Below are 22502 nucleotides of genomic sequence, written 5' to 3'. Positions count from 1 at the left end.
GTTGAGAATTTATTTTATTAATTTATATGGAGTATATACACTCACCAGCCACTTTATTAGTTACACCTTGGTAGTGCCAGGTTGGACCTCCTTTTTGCCTTCAGAATTGCCTTAATTCTTTGTGGCATAGATTTAACAAGTTGTTGGAAACATTTCTCAGAGATTTTGGTCCATATTGACATGAGTTACTGTTGCCTTTTCTATCTTCTCGAACCAGTGTGCACATCCACCTCTGACATCAACAAGGCTTTTTCGTCCCCGCAACTGCCACTCACTGGATATTTTCTCTTTCAGTAAAACCCTAGAGATGGTTGTGCATGAAAATCCCAGTAGATCAGTAGTTTTTGAAAAACTCTGGCACCAACAACCATGCCACATTTAAAGTCACTTAAATCCCCTTTCTTCCCCATTCTGATGCTCAGTTTGAACTTCAGCAAGTCGTCTTCACCACATCTAGATGCCTAAACGCATTGAGTTGCTGCCATGTGATTGGCTGATTAGCAATTTGTATTACCAAGCAATTGAACAGGTGTACCTAATAAAGTGGCCGGTGAGTGTAAATCACTCACTTCAGTCTCTGCCTTCGCTCTTAGTATAATGTACCTACCATAGTTATGCAAACACACCTAGAAGGCAAACACATTAATGTGATTTTATGTAGGGGAGGGAATTCTACACTGAGATAAGGTGAAAGAAAAGACCATGTGGTGTGTTCGTGGTGAGAAATGTGAAACTCTGCTTAATGGTATCGCCGATATGCTCAATTAGTATTCCTTAACTACTCCATTACATTCCAGAAAGCCCTAATCCAAAGAGTGGTATAATGCCTGGCAGCTGCAGCTTTGAATCTGTTTTATCAGCGGTTGCTGATTTTAAAGCTCCTGTTTTTGAGCCTGGAGGTTCCATGCAACAAGGAATGTATACACCAAAGGGTATGTATTTAAACAAGCCAATGCCTTTTTTAGGTCCTTGATGATGAAAGGATTATTGCAAATTCTTATATGCTTTTGTGTAAGCCCTGCTTCACTTGTAAGTATGTTTAAAAGACAGGTGCGGGTTTATGAGCTGAAAGAAATGGCAGCAGCTAAATTTTGTTAGCCCCACCCATGTACCAGTAGTTCTACAATCAAATACTATGGGGGGAATTCAGTAAAGCTGCTCTGCCATTTTTGGGGGTTAATTTCGCTTGTTAATGTGTTGTGCCTAAATAAAAAAAAAAATCTGTAACAGTTTTGGTTCTGTCTGCAACTCGTGTGCCAAATTCAGGCATTTTTTATTTGCTCCACTTCTACATTGTGAGGTGCGAGGCACTGCTCACAATTGGACCCTTTGCTCTTAGAATATGTCCGATTATATGGCCTCAGCCAGTGCCACTCTGGCCACATCCACTGATACACAGATCTCTGACCAAGCCAGCCCCAGAGGGCGGGGGGGAGCGGCACTGACTGAGGCCACATAATCTAACGTCTTCTAAGAACACAGGGTCCAGTTTTGATCAGCGTCTCACACCTTACAAGTAGCACTTTTGGAATAGGTGAATGGACGCCTGCTCCCATTTCCTGGATACCGGTAGGGAAAGATTATAACCTCTGCTTGCAGGGGCAATTCAAGCCCTTCATGGCCACTTCTACATTGTGGCTCAACACTTGCCAAAATTAAAATAAAATACTAACCATTCTTGTCTTACAAAAGTGGAGCTAATTAGGACCAACATTCTTTTGGTATACAGAGTAAGATTTTGTGAAAGTGTCTCCCATGCATCCTAAAAGCAGAGCAGCATGCACCAAATTCAAGCACAAGTTGTAGACTGGTACAGGAAGTTGGTGCACGTTGTGTGGCATGGCATTTAGAAGGCATACAAGACTTTTCACAAAATCTGTGTGTGCCAGCCTTTATGAATTCCAGGGTATCCATATAAACGTTCGATTTTTACCTGTGGCAAGCATTACCTGTGTCCTTTAAAGCCTTAAGGGCTAATTCTACCCAAATATCGTCTAATTATGTGTCAGTCAAAATAAAAGGGGGAGAGGAAACCCTTAGATCTAGAACAGTGAATCACATTTTGTAAAAAGACAAACAAAAATTAAAGAATTGCATTTATTGAACTTCACTAGGTCCATGCGCTTCCTCTATCCCTTTTGTTTTGTAAGCTCAGTTCCCTCATGTCAATGAACAAATTGCAAGGGCTTTGGGCAGATTTACTATGGTTAAGGTCATATAACCATTATGGACATTGATGAGAACTTTATGAACTTTATTTAGCAAGGGTGTTTTTTGTTATGTAAGCCATTGTTTCTGTCTTGACTTTTCACAGTGCATTGTGACTTTTCACAGATGTTTTCTGTCAATTGTCAATTTTCTGTTGACTGTCCATCACAGCCCATGCCTGTCATTGTCTGCTAGCATATGTTGTACTGTCACATGCAGAATCCATCAATATCAGTCTTCCCTCCTCCATTAAAGCAGATCTTCAATTGTACCACCACACACTGAAAATGCAGTTTAATTCATCCATGTCTCTATGCTTTGAATCATGTAGCATTTATTTCCTGGAATCCTGCTGCCCTTACATCAGGCGTGCAGGCGGGAGGGTGTTCTTAGCTGGGAAGCCCCCCCCCCATCCCGTATTGCATTGCATTTGCAGAAAATTACAGCACTGCAGCTTGAAGTGGAAAGGATATTTTAATAACATACAATTACAATAGTGTTACGGATCCGCCAGGTGGCACCTCTGGCAGCCCACTAGGCGGAATCGCCCGGAGCGTGGGGTCTAAGTCCCGGTCTGCGTTTTCACCAGGGCCCCTGATGGTGGGGATGGACTTGGAGCAGAACCGGGACCAGGTCACGACCTCCGAGCAATACCACCCGTGGCAGAGGGAGCCTCCGTGGATAGAAGTAGGACAGAGTAGAGTCAGATGTGAGGAGGCCGGCAGGACCTGGCAGGATAAACCGGCGGTTGTCACCGTGGGAAATGGCGTGGTACCGAGACAGTAGGCAGAGAGTGGTCAGGTCGCACGCTGGGTCAGTTACCGGGGTCAGTCCGCAGAATGGTCAAACAAGCCGGGGGTCGGGACAGGAGAAGGCAGCGTAGTCAGGGACAATCCGGGTCAATCACAGGGGAAGGCAGCGTAGTCAGATAATCCGGGTCAGGGCAGGAGCAGGCAGAACGTCAAACAATCCGGGTCACAATCACAGGAAACACAGGTATCAGATCAGACCTTGCGGCGATTTGTGACAGTGCAGGGCATCTTTAAATATCGCGCCCTGCACTGCCATTGGCCGCCCAGGACGCGCCCCCGGGCTGTCATTGGTCGCCCGAGGCGCGCCCGCGGCTCCTACTGCGCATGCGCGGCCTCCTGTCAGCCGCGGCCCGCCGGGATCTGGTGCCTGTGTCCCGGCGTGAGCCGCCGCTATTGCGCATGCGCCGGGGACGGAGCCGGGGCGGACCCTGACATTGCCCCCCCCCCTACGGGCACCCTCCGGGAGCCCCACTGATTTCTCCACCGCGGGTGGCCACGAAAGAACTCCCGGACGAGCCTGGGAGCGTGAACATTCTGGATGGGTTCCCAAGAGTTTTCCTCAGGACCATAACCCTTCCATTTTATCAAAAACTGCGTCTGGCCTCCCCTCCTACGGCAACCGAGAATCGTTTCTACCTCGTACTCTTCTTGTTCACCTATGGTGACTGCCTCAGGAGGCCTGGATTCCCGATCCGGGAAAGGGTCCGATGCGGCCGGTTTCAGAAGAGACACAAGAAACACCGGGTGAATCCTGAAAGACTCCGGCAGTTCGAGTTCGTAAGCTACCTCGTTGATGACTCGCTTGACTTGGAACGGGCCAACAAATTTCGGACCCAATTTCCTTGATGGACACTGCATCTTCAAGTTGGCAGTGGCCAGCCAAACCCGGTCTCCAGGTTGAAGCGCCAGTTCCCCCCTTCTCCTCCTGTCAAATGCCTTCTTGCTGTCCTCCTGGGCTTTCGTGATGGCCTCCTGAACTGTTTTGTTATTGGTCGAAAGGAAATTTAGGATGTCTTGAGATGCCGGTACTGAGCTCTCTGGCATGAGATCGGGAAGAAATGTTGGATGGTAACCGTAATTGGTGAAGAACGGGGATTGCCCCGTAGCGGAGTGGTTCGAGTTGTTGTAGGCAAACTCCGCTGACGGTAACAGCGTCAACCAGTCGTCCTGTAGGTAGGACGTGTAGCATCGGAGGTATTGCTCTAATACTTGGTTGGTCCTCTCTGTTTGCCCATTGGTCTGGGGATGGTAAGCGGACGAGAGTGACAACTTGATTCCCAATGCTTCGCACAAGGCCTTCCAGAACCTTGAAGTGAACTGGGCTCCCCGATCTGATACTATATCCTCGGGAACTCCCATGTAGTCTAACTATTTCCTTGATAAATATTCGTGCAGTTTCCGGCGCGGATGGTGTCTTTTCCAGGGGTACGAAATGGGCCATCTTAGAGAAGCGATCGACAATCACAAATATGACAGTGTGGCCTTGAGACGGTGGGAGTTCGACAATAAAGTCCATGGCTATCATTTGCCAGGCCCTCTTTGGAATTGGCAACGGGCGCAACAATCCCCAGGCCTTGCTTCTGGAGGGTTTATTCCTCTGGCAGGTAGGACAAGTCTGAACGTAGCGCTCGCAGTCCTTGACCATGTTCGGCCACCAGAATGAGCGCTGCAGAAGTTCCAGGGTCTTCGTAACTCCGAAATGGCCCGCCATTGGATGGTCGTGGCAGTGGCCCAGGACCATGGTTTCGGACTCCTTCGGGTACTACGATCCGACCCTCCTTCCACAATAACCCTTCACGGTTCAGGAGAGGTGTCCCAGGCGGCGCTGGTAGTCCCACGGAAGCGTCAAGAAGTTTGGAGCGGAGTTCCGTCTGTAGGACGAGGAAATTTCCGGATGGTAGGATCGTGTCAGGTCTTGGTGTATCGTCGGGGTCCTCAAACATGCGGGACAGCGCGTCCGGCTTAGTGTTCTTAGAGCTAGGTCGATAAGTTATGTGGAAGGTAAACCGGGAAAAGAAAAGAGCCCATCTCGCCTGGCGTGGCTTCAGTCGTCTGGCTGTCCTCAAATACTCCAGGTTTTTGTGATCGGTATATATCAGGATGGGGTGTGTAGCTCCTTCCAGCAAGTACCGCCATTCTTCCAGGGCGGTCTTTATGGCCAGGAGCTCCCGATCTCCGATGTCGTAGTTTCGCTCGGCAGGTGTCAATTTCCTGGAGAAGAACGCTACAGGATGTAGCAGCTCCTTGGTGCCGTTCCTTTGAGACAGGACCGCTCCTACCGCGTTTTCTCAGGCGTCCACTTCCAACACGTATGGGAGAGAAGAATCGGGATGACTGAGTATCGGAGCAGAGGTAAAAAGTTTCTTGAGAACTTCAAAAGCAGTTTGTGCTTCGGTAGACCACTTAAAGCGGATCCCCTGTTTAGTCAGTTGCGTGATTGGGGAGACCAGTCCGAGAAGTTCTTGATAAATTTTCGATAAAAGTTTGCAAAACCGATAAAACGCTGCACGCCCTTCTTATCGGTGGGTATCGGCCAATCCAGGATTGCCGAGACTTTCCGGGGGTCCATCGCGACCCCCGCGGGGGAGAGAACCAATCCCAGGAATGTGATCTTATGCTGTTCAAAACAGCATTTGTCTGCTTTGGCTTATAGCCTGTGTTGGCGCAAACGTTCCAACACCCGCATCACGTGATTTCGATGAGCCTCCAGAGAGGGCGAGAAGATTAAGATGTCGTCCAAATAGACAACCATGAAGATATCAAGGAAATCACGAAACACGTCGTTTATAAAATGTTGGAAGGTGGCCGGAGCGTTACAGAGCCCGAACGGCATGACCAGGTATTCAAAGTGTCCGTATCGCGTACGGAAGGCCGTCTTCCATTCATCACCTTCCCTGATACGAACTAGATTGTAGGCCCCCCGTAAGTCTAGCTTAGTAAAAACCATTGCGGACCTTAACCTCTGGAGGAGCTCGGGAACCAGGGGTAACGGGTAGCGGTTTTTCACCGTGATCCTATTCAGGTCGCGGTAGTCTATACAGGGCCGCAGTGTCTTGTCCTTCTTCTCTACAAAGAATAGCCCGGCCCCGGCTGGGGACGTGGAAGGGCGAATAAACCCCTTCTGAAGGTTTTCGTCTATGTATTCCCTCAAAACTCCTGACTCGAGCTCTGATAAAGGGAAAATACGGCCGAACGAAATTTCAGATCCGGGCAGGAGGTCTATGGGACAGTCGTAAGATCGGTGTGGGGGAAGTGTGTCTGCCCCTTGCTTACTAAACACGTCCAGAAAGTCGTGGTAGGCCGGGGGAATAACCTGGGACAGATCTGTATCCCCATCCATGCATAGGAGTAATTGGGGGACCACGGGCCCTGAGACGTGGCAACTTTTCAGACAGTATGTGGACCGAAACTGCACGGTTCCCTTCTCCCAGTCAATCTGGGGGTTATGGGCTCGCAGCCAAGGAAGCCCCAGAATGACCGGGAAAAGGGGGGACGCGATGGCGTCCAGACGGAGGAATTCCTGGTGATGATCAGCCATTGAGGCGAAAATAGGGGGTGTCTCCTGATTCACCACTCCCGATTTTAAGCTAGACCCATCCGCCAGGAAGATGTTCAGCCCCCTTTCCTTGGTCTGGAGTGGGATACCTTGCTGGTGAGCAAACGTGAGATCAATAAAGCAGCTACATGCCCCCGAATCTATGATAGCTGTCACCGTCAAGGTTCTTCCTGGGAGCTGTAAAGACACCGGTATGGCCAGATAACTTGACTGATCACCCCTTTCCGCAGATAACGGAAAAAAACTAGAAGTGGACTTACATTTTTTCGTAGGACAGGAGCGCACCCGGTGGCCAGCTTCTCCGCAGTACAGACAGAGGTTCTGTGATAGTCTCCTCTGACGTTCTTCGGCCGATAATGTGGACCGAGCCAGTCCCAGTTGCATGGGTTCGGAGGTGTCCTCAGGTTCCGAACTCCGGGTAGTGCTTCCTGTGGGCGGGAATAATCCCCTTGATGGTACCCAAGCCGCCCTTTGACCCTGGTTGCTTCGTTCAAGCCGGCGTTCTCTCAGTCTGCGGTCAATTTGTATGGCCAGCTCGATTAGCTTCTCTAGGGAGTCAGGTAGGCCTACCCGTGCTAACTCTTCTTTGAGTGACTCAGATAGCCCGATGCAAAATTGGTGACATAATGCCGCATTGTTCCATCGGGTGTCCCCCATCCAGCGTCTGAATTCAGACGCGTACTCCTCGGCTGCCCGGCGACCCTGCCGCAGAGAGTACAAGGTGGACTCTGCGGAAGCAGCTCGCTGAGGGTCGTCATATAGTATGGCCATGGCTCTAAAAAATTCAGTCACGGAATCAAGATGGGGGTCGTGATTCTCCATCAGGCGATGAGCCCAATCCTGGGGCTCATCCTGAAGGAGAGAGACTATAAACCCCACCTTGACGGTCTCGGTGGTGAACGTGCGGGGCTGCAGGTCGAAGAACAGGATGCACGCATTCCGGAAAGCCCTGAAGCGGCTTCGGTCTCCACGGAAGCGTTCTGGTAAAGGAACGCGGGGTTCAGGAGTAGGGGGTGCGGCCCCTGCTCCGGGAGCTGGGGTAGCAGGTGATTCCCCAGGAGAAGCTGCGGGACTCGAGCTCTGTGCCGGGGATGTAAGGGTGACTAACGTCTCCATGCGGTCCTCAAGGTGGGAGCATCGGGTATGAAAAGTCTGGACTGCTTGGGTTAGGGTCGCCATATGCTGGCAGATATCCTCCAGGGAGGCCGGGCCTCTTCCTGACTCTGTCATGGCCGCAAGGTACTGTTACGGATCCGCCAGGTGGCACCTCTGGCAGCCCACTAGGCGGAATCGCCCGGAGCGTGGGGTCTAAGTCCCGGTCTGCGTTTTCACCAGGGCTCCTGATGGTGGGGATGGACTTGGAGCAGAACCGGGACCAGGTCACGACCTCCGAGCAATACCACCCGTGGCAGAGGGAGCCTCCGTGGATAGAAGTAGGACAGAGTAGAGTCAGATGTGAGGAGGCCGGCAGGACCTGGCAGGATAAACCGGCGGTTGTCACCGTGGGAAATGGCGTGGTACCGAGACAGTAGGCAGAGAGTGGTCAGGTCGCACGCTGGGTCAGTTACCGGGGTCAGTCCGCAGAATGGTCAAACAAGCCGGGGGTCGGGACAGGAGAAGGCAGCGTAGTCAGGGACAATCCGGGTCAATCACAGGGGAAGGCAGCGTAGTCAGATAATCCGGGTCAGGGCAGGAGCAGGCAGAACGTCAAACAATCCGGGTCACAATCACAGGAAACACAGGTATCAGATCAGACCTTGCGGCGATTTGTGACAGTGCAGGGCATCTTTAAATATCGCGCCCTGCACTGCCATTGGCCGCCCAGGACGCGCCCCCGGGCTGTCATTGGTCGCCCGAGGCGCGCCCGCGGCTCCTACTGCGCATGCGCGGCCTCCTGTCAGCCGCGGCCCGCCGGGATCTGGTGCCTGTGTCCCGGCATGAGCCGCCGCTATTGCGCATGCGCCGGGGACGGAGCTGCGGCGGACCCTGACAAATAGGACTTGTGTAGCAATTATATACGCTATTATTTTTTAAATATTTTTCTCTTTGCTATTTTTTCCCACAAAAGTGGAGTTACCCTTTTAAGTCTTTAATTTAGGTTTTGGTATAATGCAAGGTGTAATGTTATTATGGCTACAATTTGCAATTGGGTGGTTTAATATCATATGCATCATTCACAGGCAGGCTGCATATGCAAACTTTGCTCTTCTAGTATTATTTTTTAATATATTTATAAATGATATAGGGTCTGAGATTAAAAAATCCATTTTCAGTCTTTGCAGATGACACCAAGCTGTGCAGTGGAATGACGTCCTTACAGGATGTCTTCAATTTACAAGCCGACCTCAATGCTCTGTTTAATTGGGCAACTATGTGGCAAATGAGATTTAATGTTGATAAATGTAAGGTTATGCACTTGGGGGTTAAGAATATGCATGCATCATACATACTAGGGGGGGTACAACTGGGGCAATCAATGGTGGAGAAGGATCTGGGAGTTCTGGTAGATCACAAGCTTAATAATGGCATGCAATGCCAAGCTGCGGCTTCTAACAAAATCTAGCAAAAAATGCAGCTTCTAGCAAAATCCTCTCTTGTATTAAGAGGTATAGACTCCAGAGAGAGAGATATCATATTACCCCTGTACAAATCATTATTAATACCTCATCTGGAATATGCAGTTCAGTTTTGGGCACCAATTCACAAAAAGAACATTGGGGAACTGGAGAAAGTACAGAGAAGGGCAACTAAACTGATACAAGGCATGGAGGAGATCAGCTATGAGGAAAGATTAGAGCAACTAAATTTATTCGCTCTTGAGAAGAGGAGATTAAGGGGGTTATGATCAACATGTATAAATACATCAGTGGTTCATATAGTGAACTCGGTGTAGAGCTGTTCACCCTGAGGTCATCCGAGGACAAGGGGGCACTCTTTACGTCTGGATGAAAAGAAATGTAATCTCCAAAAACAGGTTTCTTCACAGTGAGAGCTGTGAAAATGTGGAATAGACTCCCTCAAGAGTTGGTTCTGGTCATCTCAGTGGATTGCTTCAAAAAAGGCCTGGATTATTTCTTGGATACACAGAATATAACTGGATACTAACATTTATAGCTAAAGTTGATCAGGGAATATCCGATTGCCTCTTGGGGGATCAGGAAGGTATTTTTTTTCCCAGCAGGTGCAAATTGGATCATGCTTTGCTGGGCTTTTTTTTGCCTTCCTCTGAATCAACTGTGGGTATAGGATTATAACTTTTTTTTTTTTTCTATGTTTGAACTGGATGGACTTTTGTCTTTTTTCAGCCATACTAACTATGTATCTAGTATGCCACTATTTTCATAGTTTTGCTTTTATTCACACTTCGTGATTTTTGAATTGCAGGAAGAATCCCCACTATTCTGCCTGCGACTCCATAGCATGTGACAGGCATGCATTTGTGTGCCATTATCCTTCAATGGCACCCCAAATGTGAAGTGATTCTCATGCGGCAAACTGTGCCTTTAAAAATCACATGGTGCTTGTTGCCCAAAAAGGAGCTGTCTTCTTTGCGGGCTTCACACATAAGCAGCCCATTCAAATTAAACCAGCTCCTGCTGCTGTCCGTAAAATTCTGTGAGAGTTGCAAGCTCATGGGACCACATCTAGGTGCCAGCAGCCAGAGAGCGGTTGCCACTGGGTTAAGTTAACTAAGCAATTAAATCTTTAACCACTTTACAACCGCGCTATAGCCAAAAAGCGCAGCTGCCGGATATTGGCAGCACTTTCCTCACGCTGTCACAGTGCCCTGATTATCAGTGCAGCCCCAAAAGTGCCCAGCAGTGCCACTCATCAGTGCCACCAGTCAGTGCCCATCAGTGCTGCCTCATCAACGCACATCTATGAGGGAGAAAATTTACCTGTTTGCTAAATTTTATAATAGAAACAAAGAAAAACTTTTCTTTTTTTTTTTTTGTTACATATTTTTTCTTTTTTTAATGCAAAAAATAAACCCAGTGGCAATTAAATACCCCCATAAGAAGGCTCTATTTGTGTGAAACAAATTATAAAAAATGTCATATGGGTAAAGTGTTGCATGACCGCTCAATTGTCATTCAAAGTGCAGTAGTGCTGAAAGCTGAAAATTGGCGTGGGCAGGAAGTGGGTAAAAGTACCTGGTAGGCAAGTGGTTAAGCTGCTACCACCACAACCTTTTTACTGAGGAGGAAACTCACAATCTTAGCAATAACTAATTTTAGAATAAACGTCAGTAACACATCACCATATACAAGCATGTTCAGAGGATTTATACTGCAGTAGCACTCTTCAAGAGACAGTGATTCTTTTAGTTTGTATTAAAAGCTTTAGACACCATGTCAATACTTTTCTAAATATGGCTTAATAATGAGAGGTCAAAATGGTGCAAATAGCATATTTACAGGAAAAAGGGTGTTACATGGAAACAGAAACAATAAAGCAACAGAGAAATAAAAATAGTTGCAAATCCTTTGGTTTTAGCAGAGCCCAATTGATCAAGCAAAAATGGTACAGTGGCTCTCTGAAGTCAGGTTAGGTATTCCTTGGTTGATATTAATATGAGAGCTGTCAAAAGGTCCTGACATTCCCTTTCTGTGGTATCAAAGGGGTGTTGACAGACCATCTGACCAATCATCTGGTTTAAGGGGTGGTGGCTGAGAGGTCACCACATTTATGACCAAGTCCGAAATGCACTTCTTAAGTATTCATATTTCTGAATACCTACTGTTTACAATCTGCTCCCATGTAGATTGTTGTCCAGCATGAAATTGGCTTCAAATGGATATAGATATGATAGGTCTCAGATATCCATTTTTCATAGGAAGGGTGTGGAAGCCTAATCCACTCTGATACTCCCTGCATAAGGGTGTTTGGATTCAAAACGCTACCCAATAACTGAGGGAGGTGAAGATGTCTAAATTCTGGTTGTGCTGTCATTATTTCATGAGTTATGAAGTATGCTGACGTTTTAGAGTCTTGGCTGATATCCATCAGGGATGTGTATTCTCCCCACTTCCAATGAAGATATTTATGACCCAGTGTCTAGTAACTCTCAGGTCATTGAAGCGGCTATGTTAGACACCTTTATGGTCCCTGCAATGTATACTAGGAGTTAGATCCTGCTATTTTCTGACAAAATGGCATGAAAGACGTGTGACCTGAACAAGATGTTGTCACCTACAGCTTTCATGTGCCTAATGTGCACAACCATTACTCTATGGCCTTCTTTTCAAGTAAAAGCAATGTGGCACAGCACTTCATTAGAAGTGTATCTACATTTACTTTTCTCTTAGTCCCTCTGAAAAGTCCCACAAATACCTTTTAAGCTTGCCAGTGAATTCCCCCTAATGCAGCTCCCTGTGATGGTGTAGCAACTAATCTGCATTGCCCTTAAATTCCAAAGGAACAAATTGCTTGTATTTCCAGAAGGAGGAAAACAGCTGATGCAACTGTTTCTCCCTCATGAATGGTTTGATAACCTGTGTAAGGGCCAGTTCACTCTACTGCGTTGCAGGAAACCGCATGTGATTTGGACAGGAATGACACTGCTGTCCTGTTCAAATCTCATGTGATTCTTCACAGTAGGATTTGAGCCATTCATTTTATATGGGTCAAAGTGCATGCATATTTCTTTTTTTTTCGCACTCAATCTGATTGCATGCGATCCAGTTCACCCAATACCACTGAGTTCTGTGAACCTTTATGGGGTGTTGTCTTAGCATGGATACCCGCAGCAGTCCACAAGAACGGAGTTCTGATGCGGTGCTGGTAATGCAGAGAATTCACTGTTAATAACGCACCACATCTGTGTGAACTGGCACTAAAGGGTGTGATTCATGATAGAACCCAGTGCTATAACTGACTGAACTACATTGGGGTCCATTTGGCTGTGATCGCTGGTGCACTGTTCTGGGTGTATTCATTGACCTTACTGACACAAAAGATATTCATTGACTCCAATTGCTCCAGGTGTTTTGTATATATGAGCTAAGCTACTAAGGTGAACCATATGCTGCTGAGTGACTGTAAATCATCCCCACTCATTCACAATTGATTGTGTGCAGCAACACATTGCAGTAAGTTGTTGCAGAGTATCTTCTCTTCTGCTTGTTAGCTCATTAGAGAATTTACCCATGTAGCAGTGTCTGCGGTGACTATACAGTCAGGTCCATAAATATTGGGACATTGACACAATTCTAAAATTTTTGGCTCTATACACCACCACAATGGATTTGAAATGAAACGAACAAGATGTGCTTTAACTGCAGACTGTCAGCTTTAATTTGAGGGTATTTACATCCAAATCAGGTGAACAGTGTAGGAATTACAACAGTTTGCATATGTGCCTCCCATTTATTAAGGCACCAAAGGTAATGGGACAAGTGGCTTCTCAGCTCTTCCATGGCCAGGTGTGTGTTATTCCCTCCGTATCCCAATTACAATGAGCAGATAAAAGGTCCAGAGTTCATTTCAAGTGTGCTATTTGCATTTTGAATCTGTTGCTGTCAACTGTCAAGATGAGATCCAAAGAGCTGTCACTATCAGTGAAGCAAGCCATCATTAGGCTGAAAAAACAAAACAAACCCATCAGAGAGATAGCAAAAACCTTAGGCGTGGCCAAAACAACTGTTTGGAACATTCTTAAAAAGAAGGAACGCACCGGTGAGCGTAGCAACACCAAAAGACCCGGAAGACCACGGAAAACGACTGTGGTGGGTGACCGAAGAATTCTTTCCCTGGTGAAGAAAATACCCTTCACAACAGTTGGCCAGATCAAGAACACTCTCCAGGAGGTAGATGTATGTGTGTCAAAGTCAACAATCAAGAGAAGACTTCACCAGAGTAAATACAGAGGGTTCACCACAAGATGTAAATCATTGGTGAGCCTCAAAAACAGGAAGGCCAGATTAGAGTTTGCCAAACGACATCTAAAAAAGCCTTCACAGTTCTGGAACAACATCCTATGGACAGATGAGACCAAGATCAACTTGTACCAGAGTGATGGGAAGAGAAGAGTATGGAGAAGGAAAGGAACTGCTCATGATCCTAAGCATACCACCTCATCAGTGAAGCATGGTGGTGGTAGTGTGATGGCGTGGGCATGTATGGCTGCCAATGGAACTGGTTCTCTTGTATTTATTGATGATGTGACTGCTGACAAAAGCAGCAGGATGAATTCTGAAGTGTTTCGGGCAATATTATCTGCTCATATTCAGCCAAATGCTTCAGAACTCAATGGACGCCGCTTCACAGTGCAGATGGACAATGACCCAAATCATACTGCAAAAGCAACCAAAGAGTTTTTTAAGGGAAAGAAGTGGAATGTTATGCAATGGCCAAGTCAATCACCTGACCTGAATCCGATTGAGCATGCATTTCACTTGCTGAAGACAAAACTGAAGGGAAAATGCCCCAAGAACAAGCAGGAACTGAAGACAGTTGCAGTAGAGGCCTGGCAGAGCATCAGCAGGGATGAAACCCAGCGTCTGGTGATGTCTATAAGTTCCAGACTTCAGGCTGTAATTGACTGCAAAGTATTTGCAACCAAGTATTAAAAAGTGAAAGTTTGATTTCTGATTATTATTCTGTCCCATTACTTTTGGTTCCTTAAGTGGGAGGCACATATGCAAACTGTAATTCCTACATCTTTCACCTGATTTGGATGTAAATAACCTCAAATTAAAGCTGACAGTCTGCAGTTAAAGCACATCTTGTTAGTTTCATTTCAAATCCATTGTGGTGGTGTATAGAGCCAAACATTTTAGGATTGCGTCAATGTCCCAATATTTATGGACCTGACTGTACAATTATAATGTAATAGGTTGTGTGTTATCCAAAGCTGGGTTGTGTAGACAGATTGAACGTTTAACCTTTGACCACTTGGTGGAGCTAGAAGTCCACAATTTGTGTCAATTTGTTTCTGTTTTTCTGTTATGTTCAAATTCCTAGTTTGAGATTATTCATAAAAACGTCTCATTGAGCGCTGCATGAAGACCAGCTAAAGATCAGTTCAGTGGGGTGGAACTGATGAGTAGATATATATTTTTAATTTATTTGCCTCTTCTTAAGATGCATTTTTTTTTTTAAGATTCCTTTGTACCTCAAGGGGAAATGTTTTTGTTTTCTCATAATTATGGAAATGTGGCTCAACAATAGATGTGTGTGTGTGTGACCTTTTTCATATCTTTCTTCAAAGATGTGATCAAATGTAATATCTATTAATAACACCATACAGTATGTGTTTTCTATTTTCATGTATAAGCGCTTCATGTCCTTTTTTCCTAAATGTCATTATAATAGATCTGTAGCGTAAAGGGTTAAGACAGCAATAAAGTCCATTAGTTAAGAACATTTGCCTTCAGGATACAGCCACATGTTCCTCTTTTCAGACGGCAGTTTTTCCAAGGCATTGTAGCACAAAATCCATTTTTTTCAATTTGCATTCACTTGACCTTTTGTATACCCCTCCGATCACACATGTGATTTCACACTTGCGCCAAATTCTTGTGTTAAGCAAAATCATATAACACTTTGTAAATTTATGCTTTGTAATAAATAACAAAAATTGTACTTTTATAGTGTGTTTACTGAGAGTATTTTTTTCCACATGCAAGGTCTCCCCCCAACCCCCTTCCCCCAGACACATATATAATATGTCTGTGTATTAAGGATACATTGATGTCACCAATGGGTCCAGTAAAATCTCTGTAATTAGTACAGGTTTTGGTAAACATTGTAGAATTTTTCTTAGTCATACGAACATCTATCTTATGAAATTTCTCTACAAGAGTTATCTTGATTGAATAACCTTTATGATGGTCTGTATAATATACAATTCATCCAGAAAGTATTCACAGCGCTTAACTTTTGCCACATTTTGTTATATTACAGCCTTATTCCAAAATGGATTAAATTAATTTCTTTCCTCAACATTCTACAAACAATACCCCATAATGACAACGTGAAAGAAGTTTGTTTTGAAATATTTGCTATTTATTAAAAATAAAAAAACGAAAAAATACCACTTTAAACTTAGTATCACAGCCTTTTCTCAATACTTTGTTGAAGCACCTTTAGCAACAATTACACAGCCTCAAGTCGTTTTTGAGTATGATGCTACAAGCTTTGCACACCTATTTTTAAGTAATTTCTCCCATTCTTCTTTGCAGTACCTCTCAAGCTCCATCAGGTTGGATAGGGAGCGTCGGTGCACAGCCATTTTCAGATCTCTCCAGAGATGTTCAACTGGGTTAAAGTCTGGACTCTGGGTGGGCCACTCCAGGATATTCACAGAGTTGGCCCGTAGCCACTCCTTTGTTATGTGCTTAGGGTCGTTGTCCTGTTGAAAGATGAACTGTTGCCCCAGTCTAAGGTCCAGAGCGCTCTGGAACAGGTTTTCATCAAGGTTGTCTCTGTACATTGCTGCATTCATCTTTCCTTCAGTTCTGACTAGTCTTCCAGTTCCTGCCGCTGAAAAACATCTGCAGAGCATGATGCTGCCACCAACATGCTTCACTGTAGGGATGGTATTGGCCAGGTGTTGAGCGGTGCCTGGTTTCCTTCAGGCATGACACTTGGCATTCAGGCCAAAGAGCTCAATCTTTGTTTCATCAGACCAGAGAGTTTTGTTTCTCATGGCCTTGAGTCCCTCAGGTGCCTTTTGGCAAACTCCAGGTGGGCTGCCATTTGCCTTTTACTGAGGCGTGGCTTCCGTCTGGCCACTCTACCATACAGGCCTGATTGGTGGAGTGCTGCAGAGATGGTTGTTCTTCTGGAAGGTTCTCCTCTCTCCACAGAGGCACGCTGGAGCTCTTTCAGAGTGACCATTGGGTGCTTGGTTACTTCCCTGGCTCAGGCCCTTCTCCCTTGATCGCTCATTTTGGCCGGGCGGCCCGCTCTAGGAAGATTACTGGTGGTTCCAAACTTATTCCATTTACAGATGATGGAGGCCACTGTGCTCATTGGGACCTTCAATACTGCAGAAATTTTTCTGTACCCTTCCCCAGATCTGTGCCTTTTTACAGTCCTGTCTCAGATGTCTATAGGCAATTCCTTGGACGTCATGGTTTGGTTTGTGCTCTGACATGCACTGTTAACTGTGAGACCTTTTATATAGACAGGTTTATGGGAACAGGATGCACCAGAGCTCAAATTTGAGTGTCATGGCAAAGTCTGTGAATACTTATGTACATGTGTTTTTTTTATTTTTAATAAATTGCAAAGATTTCAAGAGGAACTTCTTTCATGTTTTCATTATGGGGTATTGTTTGTAGAATGTTGAAGAAAAAATAAATTTAATCCATTTTGGAATAAGGCTGTAATATAACAAAAATGTGGCAAAAGTTAAGCGCTGTGAATACTTTCTGGATGCACGGTATGCTAGTATGACTGTGTCCTCTGAAAGTGGCTCTTTTTTCCCATGCAAAATGTGACTATTTTTAAAAAGAACAATCAATGAAGGGGAGCGTATTGCTTTACATTTAGCTTACCTTTCAAAAGTGGCTGAAGGTGAACTGCCCATATCAGCCATGTCCTTAGTACTGGTCATAAATACCTTTTACAGGACTGGACACAGGCAAACAGAAAAATTGTAAGCCAGCCCCAGGGCAACCCCTCCTCTACCCATCAGTTTTTTTGCTATTGTTCTAGGGGAATGAACATCTCTTCTACAGCTCTGTCCTTTGGATTTTTTTCTTTTATTTTCTTCAGTCTTGATTTCTCACTATATAGTTGCTTGATCTGTTTTCTACATAGTAGCTATCTAGTTTTTCAGAAGTACCTGACTTTATAGTGAAATACCTGAACCCAGCCAGACTGGATATGCAGAGATAGCCTGGAATGTTACCTTCCACACTGCGCTCTGTATCATAGTACCTTTCAGACCTTACTATACTGGAAAAAGGTAGGCGGAGATTACATTTTGAGTCCAGAGCTGTGGCATTACCTCAGTGCTTGACCCTGTCTTTTAAGACTAACTTTGTTGGTTAGGGTCATTTGGACTAAAACTTTAGAAGGTACTATGTGCATTGTACTACTGGGCACCTTTTCAAATTTCCTGTTGCCAAGAAAGTAGGCTCCTGCCCCGGGCCCCGTATTGCTGGGCACCGCCACTGACAGGAGTGGTGACAGTGGTATCAGAACTCCTGTGACCAGCACCTCTGGTGGGATGCTGGGGATGCCAGTGCAGTGACAGCTCAGCCAAGTAAACAAAGAGTGGCAGCAAAGGAACACTTGCTCTTCTGGGTTTTGCATTTGAGGGGTCATCAGCCAGAGCCTGGTAGAGAAGTGAGTAGAGGAAGTTATCTCTTGCTTTCAGCTCTTTGCTGACAAGTGGCAGCAGTGATCATCTAACCGACTACTGCACAGGCATCCCTCCAGACAATCCAGGTCCTGTCACTGCATCTGTCTGGGTGGAAAAAGATCAGCAGGCAAGAACAGTGAGAGGGGGATAATTCTTCTACAGTTTTACGAATGGATCATGCAGCCAGGTATTGAACACCGGTGCCGCCTATCTCCCCACGCTAAGCACCAGTACCCCTCATCTACCCTGAGTGAGCACCAGGACCCCCCATCTACCCTGAGTGAGCACCAGGACCCCCCATCTACCCTGAGTGAGCACCAGGACCCCCCATCTACCCTGAGTGAGCACCAGGACCCCCCATTTCCCCCCCACTGAGCACCAGGACCCCTCATCTCCCTCCCCACTGAGCATCAGGGCCCCCTTGTTCCCCTACTGAGCACCAGTGCTTTCTCCTTCACTGACTGTCAGTGCCCCACATCTGCCCCCACTAAGCACCAGGACCCCCTCATCTCCCCCCTACTAAACACCAGTGCCCCTCATCTGCCCTCATGGAGCACAAGGACACCCCATCTCCCCCAAGTGAGCACCAATTGACCCCTTCTTGTCGCCCTATTGAGAACCAGTTGCCCCCCTTGTCTCACCACTGAGCATCCCAGTCCATATTCCAGCAGTTTCAGGGGCATCTACTCAGTAACCTCTGAGGAAATTGATGCCTGCAACCTAGACAGCAGTGATCCAGTAGTTATAGGGTCTATATCATAAGAGTCTCTCTTCAACGTCATAAAGCGCCCCTGTGTCAACTTAGGACTTTGCATCCAGATTTACCCAATTCCTTGTGCATCCTGGCTGCAGAGGCTCAAATTGCACCCCAGCACCTTCCCCTGTAGTCTATCCTTGACCTCTCTGAGGCCTTAGAACAAGCCAGACCACAGGTAGCTGTGACCATCTGAGGCTGTTTTTGAGGCATAAGAGTCTGACCTCAAAATTACAGACCTCAAAATTACAGAGAGTCCTTTTGGACCTGATTGATGTAGTGCGCACTGCTCTGCTTTTGGAGGATCAGCCTGCTCTCTCCAGCCTTTAGTCTTTCTGAGCTCCTACAGCTGCAAAAACCTTTCGACTATACTTGCTATTCCTCTGTGTAAACTGGGAGTATCTTTGAAGGGTCCTAGGCACCACCTGCTAGTGTGTCGGAAGGGTTTTCTTATCCCTTACAGTGGTCTGTGTCTTCTGTGGATCCATCAATGGCCAACAGGAAAGACAGGCAGAAGGCATGCTTATCTTTATGGTTTCTGATGGGTTAGATCCCTCTAAATGGCTCTCTACTGCTGCAGTGAACTCCTGTGTAATTAATGATGTTCAATAAATGTCTGGAACCTTTTGCTTCAGTTGTGATGGCTTTATACAAGCATCTAAATGTATGTCTTACATGGATTTGATGTCCATACAGATGCACATAGCACTCTGAGTATTATGTTAGGATGCTGATGCCACAGAAAAGGGCATCTGACTCACTTGGCCTTAAAAAGACTTGATTAGGAATGCCACAGGGTGCCAGTGCAGCCTCAGCATTGGAGGATTAGAGAGAAGTTTGGCTTAATCCCATCCATCCCATTTAATTTTGCAGTATGTGCTCACAGACACTCAGAACCGGACTGCTAGACAGCCCATAGCATGTGAAGTCAGAGAACTGCTAAGCCTCTGAAAAGGCTTCTTTTTATTAGGGTGCACCCCCATTTCTAGAAGGTGATCATGGATCCTGAGGGGTCCTTGGACAATTTGCCTCTATATCGTTAGGCATCAGGTAGTGTCCCTTTTGGATCCAAAGGCTAATCCCTTGCCTCTGACAATTCCTACATGGATAAGGACCTGGAACCTTAGTGTTGCCCAGGCATATCTGCTACTTCTCAGAGCATTGGCCCCTGTATGCATCCTAAATCCCTTTCATGGCATCCCCGTTGTGGGATGATTTCCTGTGAAGAAAGTCAACTTCACGGATATTTGTAATCAGCACCTTCCCAAAAAGCCTAACACCTACAAGATTCAGCTAGATTCTAGAGATAGCAACTATCTGTCACCTGCAGGTGAAGTTTTTAAGTGTAATCCCTCACTAAAAAGATCCACAGTCTGTGTATCCATAGATCCCCTGTCATTAAACGGAGTTAACACCTTTTTTCTTTGTTGCAGGAGTGTCGGGGATCGGGGGACTTTCCCATCAGGGTTACCTCCCTGTCTCCTTTTTTTTTTTCCCAGCCTGTTTTAGACCGCTTTCATGTTACGCATGTGGGTTCTGAGCAAGTCAAAACAGGTCTGTCTGTATGAACCCAGGTAGTCCCTAGTATAAGGCTTCTGCCTCTTCCGACAGCTGGGATAGTTTCTTCTCCCCATATCCATGAGGCTTCACTTATTGGAGAAACTGCATCCCCAGGGCAACCATCTGGCTTCTCAGAACAGGAGGTTCCTTGCACAACGAGCGATCTTGCCATGAGCAGGTTTCCCTGTCAAGCATTCCCTTACACAGCTGCAGAATCATGTGACTGGAGCAGGTTAAAAATAGGTAAGTATAGAAATCTTTATTTTTTTATACAGATCAGGCAGGTTAGGTACGAGGAGTAGGAAGGGGACATTTTTAAGACTATATATATAGTTGGGCTTTTCCTTCTGCTCTACTTCCTGACTTCATTTGTGGGAATGTCTCCAATCCAACCCACGTTCTCTGGTGATCTCAGGATTCATTTCACCCACCTTTGTTGACTATTGTGATGTGCTGATACCACATTTGTCTTGTTAAGTTTCACCTAGTGAGATTATCTGGCCAAACAGCATCTTTAGTCACGGAATTAATCTTCATGATCCTATAGGGATAGGTATTCCTTTGTAGACTGGCTGGCCTTTCTGACCTGGATCTGTTTGTTCTAGGCTCCTTCTTGGGACATGTACCTTCTAGGGGTTGTCCTAAATTATTTGTTGACCACATCGGGTTGTGGGCCCTTCCCTCCATTCACAAGATGTGGTTAAGAATTTACCTGTTTTTTTAGGAGTTTGGTTTGATCACCTTTTTGCTGGTTTTATGTTCAGGTTTATTCTACATGTCCTTCCTTTGGTTGTGTTGGCAACTCCATTATCTGCTAGAAGCTCATCTGGATCAGATTCAGGCTTTGGTCTTTCAGGCAGCTTCAGGACTCCAGGCAGTTGTGTTCCTTCTTGGGTGAGAAAGTAAACTGGACTTTTTTGTACTTACTGTAAAATCCTTTAATTGGACTCCATTGAGGGACACAGTTCACATCCTTCCATGTTTATTTTCATGGTCTTGGTACTGCTTGGTAAAAACTGAGGCATGCTGGGTAGAAGAGATCCTGGGGCTGGCTTACAATTTTTTTTTTTTTTGTTTGCCAGTGACTAATCTATCTGTGGACAACAGCATAAACTGACTATATCTGAATTCCTGTGTCCCTCAAAGTCCAAGAAAAGGATTTTACGGCAACTACAAAAATCCCAATATATTGTTTTAGAATGCTTCAGAAAGTTGTGTTTTTTTTGTTTTAATATACATTAATGAAGTGGGTTTTTTTTTTTTGAGAAATGGTAACTCTTAATGTCAATAATAAATAGTGCAATGTATTATTATTTGTTTATTACAGGTACTTATATAGCGCCGTCAATTTATGCAGCACTTTACATATATATTGTGCATTCACATCAGTCCCTAACCCTCAAGTGGCGTGCAATCTCTAAGGTCCCTAACTTACATTCATACATACAGATACTAGGGCCAATTTAGACAGGATCGAATTAACCTACATGCATGTCTTTGGATTGTGGAAGGAAACCAGAGTAACTGGAGGAAACCCACGTAGACACAGGAAGAACATGCATATTCCAGGCAGGTGGTGCCATGGTTGGGATTCGAACCAACAACCCTAGTACTGCCAGGTGGAAGTGCTAACCAAATGTGTGCATATTCATTTAACTTGTCTTTCCCAAAATCCTAATCTTTGTTTCACATAAAATTTGGATAGTCCTTTCTGAAATGTTTTTTTTTTTTTCCATGTAAAGGTGAGGTCTGGGACCAAGAATTTGACCCAGTTATGGTGATTCTGCGCACAGTTTACCGTAGAGATGTCCAGTCTGCCATGGACCGATACACAGCTTTGTGAGTACTGGGTATTCTGCCAACCTTTTAAATACCTGTATAGCTTGTAGTTCTATTCCTCTGCTGAAATTTCTACTCTACAGAACACTGGCTGTGGTGGAATATCAAGTTCCAGGATGCTGATTACCTAGAACTTTTAACTCTTCTGTAGTGGGCTAGCAGCATCCTGGGGCATGCTTAGTGCTCTTCTGTGTTATATTTGGGGGTTATAATGCTTGTTAAGGTGAAATGTTGTCATATTACAAGAGTAAATTTCAAGAAACCTTCTTTATTCATACTAATTGTTGCTTCTATTGCTGCACATTATCATGCACCTAAGCTGTAAAGGCATGGAATATGAAAAATTAACTATAACAGCATGCAAGTACTTTAGTGTGCCTAAATTGCTATTTCAGTTTGACAATCAGGGCCTTGCTAATTTCAGGGTAGTGACTTTAAATGTATTCATCTTCACTG

The 22502-nt window shown here is 45.5% G+C and overlaps 1 protein-coding gene across 4 annotated transcripts in view; it reads left to right on the top strand.

Moving 5' to 3' along the window:
* The window catches only part of LOC149451646 (E3 ubiquitin-protein ligase UBR3-like), a 207428-nt gene that overhangs the window by 23234 nt on the left and 161692 nt on the right, over positions 1-22502 (top strand). For all 4 annotated transcript variants that reach the window (XM_089690539.1, XM_089690541.1, XM_089690540.1 and 1 more), the window contains exons 12-13: positions 793-932; positions 21950-22046. In XM_089690539.1, the coding sequence (XP_089546665.1) occupies positions 793-932; positions 21950-22046 (237 nt within the window). The remainder of the gene's footprint in view (positions 1-792; positions 933-21949; positions 22047-22502) is intronic.

This window comes from Staurois parvus, unplaced genomic scaffold, assembly GCF_062004578.1.
Source record: "Staurois parvus isolate SC_StPar_1 unplaced genomic scaffold, SC_StPar_1.0 ptg000530l, whole genome shotgun sequence".
NCBI classification, from domain to species: Eukaryota; Metazoa; Chordata; class Amphibia; order Anura; family Ranidae; genus Staurois; species Staurois parvus.
The sequence above is the reverse complement of the archived record's forward strand: the minus strand, read 5'-3'. Positions and strand labels throughout refer to the sequence as shown.